The following is a 9,101-nucleotide window of genomic DNA, read 5'->3' as shown; positions in this document are numbered from 1 at the left end:
TGAAAGTAACTTGATTGAGTGAGGTTGCAAACCTCTGCATTCTTATTTCAGCCTCATTAAGTAGAACTTTCTTCTAAGTACAGTAGGATTGAAATATTATTAATTAAAATTACAACCACGTGTTCTTAGAGTTCTATTTATTAAACCTTCAAATGTCAACTTTCACCTAAATATAGGAGATAGGTGTCAGTGTTTTGGAGTGGAGGTTAATTACTGATGAAAAATTATATTCATCTTTGGTATGGGAGAGTAGACAATACAGAAAATGAAGGCATGCAACCTGCTTAAGGTGGGTTGTGCTTGGCTGATGGCTACTGAGAATTTTTTTTAGCAGATATGTTTCCTTGGATCCATTCCAGTATCGTTTAAGGCCTGGTCAAGACACAAAAACTGCCTTGGTCACCCTGGTTGATAACATTTATCAGGAAAGAGATGCAGGAAGTTCCATCCTGCTTGTTCTCATTGATTTCCCAGTGCATTTTGATGTTATTGAAGCTTCAATTGTCCAAATTGCAGCAGCCAGATTGTTGGCTGGGAATTCCTTCAGACCTGATACGACCTCTGTTTTAAAACAGCTGAACTGGTTGCCATTTTGTTTCTTTGCCCAATTCAAGATGCTCACATCAGCGTTTAAAATCCTGAACTACACAGGACCCCATTACTCATTCCCTACATACAATCTCTGGTACTGAAATTGGCATATGATGCCCTCTTGTTAATTCCACCAACCTTGTAAGTTTGGTAGCTGACAGCCTGGGTAAGGGCATTCTGTCTTTTCAAAATCTTTTTTTTAGGGTGCCTCTCCACTACTGCAGAAAGCCTGCTAGACAGATACAACAAGAACTGAAACTGGTGAGGTTTCTAGCACCGGCTTAATGCAGCTTTTGGCAAATGCTGGAGTTGTACCTGTTCACGCTGGCTTTTCACACTGCAGATGTCTATTTTTAGGACGCACCTTATCTTTATAATTCTGTTTTAAATGGTTTTTCATATTGTATATGATTGTGTTTTAATACTATTGTTGTGTTTTAATAGTTGTAACCAACCCTGGGACCCTAGGGTGAAGTGTGGGTTATGTAGTAGTAGTAGTATTATCATTATATCTCCACCTCCATCATTCAGCCTGGGCATTGAGGTCCTCCTCTGAGGGTCTTCTGCTGGTTCCCTCACTGTGAGAAGCAGAGTTACAGGGAAGCAGGCAGAGGGACTTCTCGGTAGTGGTGCCCTACCTGTGGAATGCCCTACGTTAAGATGCCAAGGTGACAAAGAACTATACAATATAGGCAGCCCTGTATTGGGAAGGTTTTAATGTTTGATGTTTTACTATGTTTTTATATATATGCCTTAAGCTGCCCAGAGTGGCTAGGGAAACCCAACCAGATGCATAAGGTATATCACAAAATATTAGTAGTAGTAGTAGTAGTAGTAGTAGTAATAGAAGAAGAAATAGGAATAATCAAGCACCCATGCTTGAATTCACATGAGATCCTTAGCAACAGCATTTCCAATGATACATTTAAGTAGTATTACAATAAAGAAATGGATATATGCTTTCATTTTGTTATTCCTATAACTCGCCCCCTACTGTTCAGATAAGGAGCAGAATTTAGAGAAACTAATAACGGTGGATTTCCAATAAACTGCATCTAAGAGAAAAATAAAAAGATGAAGACAGAACTCTTTCATATTTTCCTTTGCATTATATGTTCTTTACTATTTAGGTCAGGCCTCAGCACAATGATGTAGCATTTAGGGAAAAATATGCAACCCAGTAACCCAGCAGTGGAGCATAAGATGGAGAAGATCTCCACAGCCACCATGTATTTTCCTTTGGTGCTCAGATAGGTGGGAACAAAGGATAACCACACACTACAAAACAGCAACATGCTGAAAGTGATGAACTTGGCTTCATTGAAACTGTCAGGTAACTTCCTGGCTAGAAAAGCCACAATGAAACTGATAATGGCTAGAGAGCCCATATAGCCCAAAACACAGTAAAACATGGTAGCTGAATTCTCATTACAAACTAGTATGATTTCCCCATAGAATGAATATGGGTCTGTATCTGGAAATGGAGGAGCGGTACTTAACCAAAGAGTACAAACACCAGCTTGAATAAAAGTGGAGAGAAGGATAATAGAATTTGCTGTTCTTTTGCCAACCCATTTCCTCATTTTGGCACCTGGTTTGGTTGCCATGAAGGCCAGAACCACGGTGATAGTCTTTGCCAATACAGAAGAGAGGGCCAAAGAGAAGATGATGCCAAAGGCCGTTTGTCGGAGAGGGCAGGTTGCCTTTCCAGGCTGTCCGATGAAGAGCAGGGAACAGAGGAAACAAAGGAGGAGGGAAACAAGAAGGATGTAGGTGAGGTTCTGGTTGTTAGCTTTTACTATTGGACTCTCCTTATGCTTCATAAAAATTCCAAGAACTAAAGCTGCGACAACAGAGAGAGAAATAGCCATAATAAATAAGATGATCCCCAAATCTTCGTTGTAAGTAAGGTAGCTTATAATCCTTGGAATGCACTGAGTTTGGTTTTCATTGGCATACTGGTCTTCAGGACAATTGATGCAGCAATCCATGTCTTCAAAAATAAAAATTAAAGAAGAGGAAGAGTGATTTTAATATTCTCAAATGCAGAACAACATCTGTCTGAGGAAGCCTTAAAACCTCATGAGAGGTTTTGTTCTTTTACAATGATAAAAAGTTGTACTGTGTTGTTTTAAAAATATTTATTTAAAATTTAAAACACCATTATATTCATGCAGTTTACAGTCTCCTAAGAAATAAATACTAGATATCTTTTGTTATGAAAATGGCTTGATATTTCAATATATATATATTTATTTTTGGGAGGGTCTAGCATTTTCTAAATTAGTTAATTTTATAAATTGTTTTTAAGGGGAGGATAGGAAGGCTGCTATGGGAGTAAGTCCTGGTCAGCAGAATGGCTGGGGCAGGTTCCGGTAGGGGAGTTTTATTGGGACATCTGATCACAGTGATCACAGGCAGGAGGAGTTGTCTGAGGGCCAGATCATGTCATTACCAAGGAGGTAGGTTTAGTCATTATCTGAAGAATATTCTTACCTCTGGGTCTGACCAGAAGGATGCATGTATTAACAAGGGTGTCCCATATGACCTTAAAGTGGCACTGTGCAATGCCAGGTCAATGATTCACAAGACCACTGCCCTCCAGGGTGGGCAATGGTCCCTTACCAGAGTGGTACATACTCTAGTTATCACCCACTTGAATTACTGCAATACGCTCTGTGTGGGGCTACCTTTGAAGGTGACTCAGAAACTACAACTAATCCAGAATGCAGCAGCTAGACTGGTGACTGGGAGTGGAATCTACATTGGATCCCAATACATTTCCAAGCAAAATTCAACATCTAAACGGCCTCGGGGCTATATACCCAAAGGACCGTCTCCATCCTGGCTACTGAGGTTCAGTTTCACGGGCTTTCTTGTACGAAGTGAAGTTACAGGCAACCAGGCAGGGGGCCTTCCTGGTAGAGGCACCTCCCATGTGGAATGCCATCCCATCAGATGTTATGGAAATATTTGACTTTTAGAAGACACCTGCAGCCCTGCATAGTGAGGTTTGTCATGTTTGATTTTTTTTGTATTTTTAATATTTTGAATGGAGCCACCCAGAGTGGCTGGGGCAACCCAGTCGGAGGGGTGGCATATAAATAATCATCGTATTGTTATTGTTGTTGTTTTTGCTATTATTCTGTCTCTCACCTTTCTTATTAGAGATCATCCCTTCTGGACACGGCACACAATCATAGCAGCAAAATTTTGCTCCCTCCTTCTTTTTTCTGTTGTAGCCAGGATAGCAGTTGTCATTACACACAGAAACTGGTAGTACCTGCACAGAAACATGATTGATGTTCAGAAATAATACGAAGAGGGGGAGTTGTTTGTTTTTTAAGAATGGTAGGTTTGCAAATAGGGAAAGAAGGGAGCTTTAGTTCAACCAGTCTTATAGTTCTGTCCATCCACTGAAGCTATCGGTAAAGGACTGAGCTTCAGGAGGAAACCATAAGTGAGGGTGGTATGTGATTCCATGTCTGAGCTATTTCTTTTTCTATATGGACATGATTTACCAATGAAATGAAATGAAATGGCATTTATAAAGCCTAAACTTTTTCAGAGCTGCTCTCCCCACACCCAGTTAAACATGATTAACTAGAATAATACCTCTGAGGACAACCCTTTAAACTGTATCGCAGCTCTTATGCCCAGAACATATACATAACTAGCAAGGTGAAAAAGGCCCCTTGTAATTGAGAATGAGTTTAGGAAGAATGAAGAAATTTCAGTGGTCTTTTTTCAGTAAGTTGTACCAAAAACAATTGAATCTGCTTCACATGACATAACCTGGTTATACAGGAGCAATTCCATCAGCAATTTGCAGGGGTGTGTGTCTCAAGATATCCTGTTTATTAAAAAACTGAAAAAATCCAATAAACTGGAAGATTCTCTGAAAAATGCAGGTAAAGATCAAACAGATATCACTAGTCTATATTTCTTTAGAAAGAAAGGGGGTTTCTTTAGAGTACCAGGCATATTTTAGTACCTAAAGAGGAGCCAGAAGAATGAACTGGTCTGATGAACGTATTGTCATTATGTCTTACCTGATTAAAGCTTTGGTGCCAGACAATTTGGTCATCATGAATGGTTAACTCTTTGCCTCGAGGAGCCTGAGGATTTAGTGTTCCAACTTTTACTCTAACCACTGACGCATTCAGAAACATCATCCAATTTGTAACATCAAAGCCTGTTACTAATTCTCCATTGTCATCAAAACGTATTGCTTCTCCAACACTGTTATTGAATGTGATGAGCTTTAGAAAGTGATGGATCTGTATTCAAAGAGAATCCAAAGAAAGTAAGAACTAGGTTTTGGAATGATTTCAGTGAGCTTCACAAAGGGCTATCATACTAAGTTTTAATTCTGGACAGTATATGCTGTGATTCTATATTTGCATGGACAGGCGGAGTCCCCCCAACCCCAGGTGACCCCTGAGCAGAATACTGTCTCAAGACAACATGCTATGGGATTAGAATTGGCCACAACTTTATTAAATTTCAGATGTAGGGAGACCTGGGCTCAGGCATTGAGCGTTTATTCTTCCTAGCCCCCAGCCGGGGATCTGGGAGACATCAGGGTTATCCAGAATGTGTGAGGATTGGGCTGGCTCTGGAGAACATATGTTCAAGCAGAGAGCCCGCCCCCTGCTTCGCCTCCATTGGAGGAGAGAGCAATGACAACCTCTTGGCGTATGGCCAATGCCTCCCCTCAAGACCCCTTTAACGGGGAACTCTGGTATCACCGCCGTGGTCTCCTAGTTGTGTTTATTTGTCCCAATTTCAGCCTTCACTATTTTATAATGAAGCTAGCATTAATTATCCAAATGGATTCATAATCAAGTACAGCATAAAACAGAGAGAACACCGAAATATTTTGAGTGAATGGTTTTTTAAATCTTGGTTCATTAATGAGCTTGCCTAAAAGGAAGAGAGAGATAGATAGATAGATAGATAGATAGATATATATATATTTGCTTTCGTAGATTTTCATGGGTACAGGAATGCAGGTTTTGGTGTCCTCGGGTGTCTTCCCGTGTAAAAGTTGGGGTGTCTAGGCGACGTTTCGACGAGGTCTCACTCGTCATCTTCAGGCTGGTGCTTTCGGCTTCTTGTTACTGGAACAGAGCAGGATCTCAGTGTTTGAGTTCCTATAAATACTGTTGAGGAGGTGTGGTGTATAGCCTCCAATGTTCTGGGCAGAGAGGAAGTTCCCAGGCTAGTGTGCCTTTTCTTCTTTTGTTCCTTAATTGCTTGAGGGATATCTTGAGTGATTTCTTGAGTGATATCCTGAGTACCACTTAGGTGGGTCATTAGGTGTGGATTAGTTGCTAAAGCCTTTGTGTCTTGACCTCTTGAACTTTGTGAAGAGTTTTTCTGAGAAGATGGCTGTACTGCACTTAGTTGTGCTCTGGCTTGGCTTCGTGTATAGGGGCGAGCTGTGGTTTTGTGGCCTGTGCCAGCCAGATCTGTGTAGGGATTGCAGGGGGGTGCAGCATCCGGAGGTGCCACCATGGTTTGGCTACTGGATGGTGTCTGTAATTTATCTGTGGAGAGGGTCTGGGTTTGGGTCTGGTGTGGTTGATTGGTTAGCCAAACCATGGTGGCACCTCCGGATGCTGCACCCCCCTGCAATCCACCATGGTTTGGCTACTGGATGGTGTCTGTAATTTATCTGTGGAGAGGGTCTGGGTTTGGGTCTGGTGTGGTTGATTGGTTAGCCAAACCATGGTGGCACCTCCGGATGCTGCACCCCCCTGCAATCCCTACACAGATCTGGCTGGCACAGGCCACAAAACCACAGCTCGCCCCTATACACGAAGCCAAGCCAGAGCACAACTAAGTGCAGTACAGCCATCTTCTCAGAAAAACTCTTCACAAAGTTCAAGAGGTCAAGACACAAAGGCTTTAGCAACTAATCCACACCTAATGACCCACCTAAGTGGTACTCAGGATATCACTCAAGAAATCACTCAAGATATCCCTCAAGCAATTAAGGAACAAAAGAAGAAAAGGCACACTAGCCTGGGAACTTCCTCTCTGCCCAGAACATTGGAGGCTATACACCACACCTCCTCAACAGTATTTATAGGAACTCAAACACTGAGATCCTGCTCTGTTCCAGTAACAAGAAGCCGAAAGCACCAGCCTGAAGATGACGAGTGAGACCTCGTCGAAACGTCGCCTAGACACCCCAACTTTTACACGGGAAGACACCCGAGGACACCAAAACCTGCATATATATATATATAGAGAGAGAGAGAGAGAGAGAGAGAGAGAGAAAGGAAGGAAGAAAGAGAGTGTTGTAATAACCTGCCATGGTTGCACTTTCTGAAACACCAATCTCCAATCTTCTAACAACCTTCTATGCTTCAGTCTCAATCTGTATAGGTCGTGCAAAGCATGTGCCATGGCATAGACAGCATTGTAGACACTGTAACTATGGCCAGTCATCTTCATTTCAAACAAAATACCAGGAATGCTCTCCAGCTTCTCTTCCCCAGTGCATGTTTCCTTATAGGCTTCCTCCTGCTTCTTTAATGAACAGCTGAATGCCTGTTCCCAGAAGTCCTGGATAAATCCATCTCCTTTCACCCCAAAAGGCGTTATCTCCTTAATAAATTTTTGGAAGCCTGGTGGCTGATTTGAGTGAGCAGTGAAAGATATAGAACCATGGAAGGTTTGCATATCCCATGTCTTCTGAATGGACACTGATGTGAAATCCCAGTGGGATGTAATAATCCACACTTTACCAAGAGGAGGCCATTCCATATAGCTTGCTAGGAAAAGAAATATCCTCACAATCTGAAAGGATGGAGGTTCTCCATATACAAAAAATATACTGGCTTTTTTCTCAAACATAACTTCATAATTTTTAAACTGCTTTAACATCAAGTCTACCATCCCCTCCACATAATCCCATTTTGGCATTCTTACTATGAAGGCATAACAGATTCCATTTTGAGCAAGCATTGGCATCATTGTCTGTAAAAACCTGTCCCCTTTGTCATCATTCACAGCACCAACCCCAACCCATTTCCATCCAAAATGCTGAAGTAATCTCACAACTCCCATTTGCTGGTAGGATTCAGTTGGGACCATTTGGTACAGAAAAGGGAATAGCATTTTGGATCCTTTTAATGGCAAGAATGATCCATACGTGAGCTGAAATAAAATGTATAAGAAATTTAGGGATTAATCTTTTCCCTTATGGAGTTGTACTGGATTGCATTTATCCAATTGTCATTCCTGTATGTCAGCAAAAATCGTCATTTGGGTTTACAAATGCAAGCAAAAGGAATTTCTGGAGTTTTGTATTTCAGCCAGGCATTGGGCTGGAGTGGAATAAACTCAAGGAGAGTTCAGACTGATTCAGATAACTGAACTATTACTATCCAGAATAGAATTAGAGGGGCATGCCCAGCCCTAGCAGCTGACGAACAGTAATTGAGTAAAGCTTTCAAAGTAACTGTGAGTCCAGCTGCAGTTTTCATAATCAACTCAATTTAAACAATCTGCTTACCAAAATATCACTAGGAGTATGGTCAAAACTACATTCATAAGAGCAAGATAATATGTCATATGTGCACGCTTCATACCCTCATACACAAAGCTTTACCTGTGGAGTTTTGTGGGTTGCTGAAATGAAAGCCATATTGACAGAGATCTCAGAGAAACATCCTCCAATGATAGCTATCAATTGGTTCTGCTTGTCACAACTGAAGTTGGGAACAAACATCTTTTGTGTGGAAAGCAGGCTCAGTGTGGCCTTATAAGTCATTCTTGCAGTCAAGTAACTATTGAGGATGCGGATACCCAGAGAGACGTTTGGCAAGATGTTGGGATTCTCATTGATCTCTTTGACAGCAAATGCTAAGGCCAGGATGTGCTGGTAGTTCTTAGGCACTGAACTGTAATAAAGGTGACAACTGTTTAATAAAATCACCACCACTATAACAAAAATGCATTTGTACTCTTCAGCATTTTTTATCCAAATGTTTCCAAGATGGTGGCAAACTTTAGAACCACTTTAGAAAATAATAGACTTAAAAATAATTGAGATCTGAAATAAGTTTTATATACTGAAAGGGAGAGGAAACAGAAATTGTCTTACACTGGTTCATCAATCAAGATCTGTGTAGGCTGTTCCTTGAAATTGAGGCTATTATAGTTTAAGAAGACTTGGGAAACCATCTCCCCAATGATGAGGTCACCCGGTTGGTAAAATTCATGAGGAATAGGGAGGGGATCATCATATATGCTGCAGTTAATGGAATATTTCTTGCATACAGCATGAGACAGAAGTACAAGCAGCAACACCACCAGAAGCATGTTCCTTTTGAAAAAGTTTCACCTCCAAATCAACATTCTCATGTTTACATCTACAGCAGTATATGTAGCTATTTTCTTTTTACCTACAGAATGTATCTGATGGTATCTGTAAACCATCTCCCGGTTTTATATTCTATAATGGTTCTCTTTAATCGGTGTTTCCGAACAGCAGC

The 9,101-nt window shown here is 41.1% G+C and overlaps 1 protein-coding gene across 1 annotated transcript; it reads right to left on the bottom strand.

The window, feature by feature from the left end:
• Positions 1–1,682: 1,682 nt before the first annotated feature.
• LOC114583112 (vomeronasal type-2 receptor 26-like) lies at positions 1,683–8,377 on the bottom strand. The gene is made up of 5 exons (XM_077918198.1): positions 8,216–8,377; positions 6,925–7,761; positions 4,644–4,871; positions 3,748–3,874; positions 1,683–2,584 (listed from the first exon to the last, which is right to left on the bottom strand). The coding sequence occupies exons 1-5, from the start codon at positions 8,375–8,377 to the stop codon at positions 1,683–1,685; spliced, it is 2,256 nt and encodes a 751-aa protein (XP_077774324.1).
• Positions 8,378–9,101: the final 724 nt, after the last annotated feature.

This window comes from Podarcis muralis, chromosome 13, assembly GCF_964188315.1.
Source record: "Podarcis muralis chromosome 13, rPodMur119.hap1.1, whole genome shotgun sequence".
Lineage (NCBI taxonomy): Eukaryota > Metazoa > Chordata > Lepidosauria > Squamata > Lacertidae > Podarcis > Podarcis muralis.
Note: the sequence above shows the minus strand (reverse complement) of the source record. Positions and strands in the feature narration are given on the sequence as shown.

Bases quoted from the DNA above. Each gene is read 5' to 3' on its own strand.
- LOC114583112 (XM_077918198.1), bottom strand. From the start codon at position 8,377: ATGACTTATAAGGCCACACTGAGCCTGCTTTCCACACAAAAGATGTTT. The intron at 3,875-4,643 runs GTAAGACATAAT...GTTTCTGTGCAG, and splicing joins GGCACCAAAGCTTTAATCAG to GTACTACCAGTTTCTGTGTG. The intron at 2,585-3,747 runs GTGAGAGACAGA...TTATTTTTGAAG, and splicing joins GATGATCTCTAATAAGAAAG to ACATGGATTGCTGCATCAAT.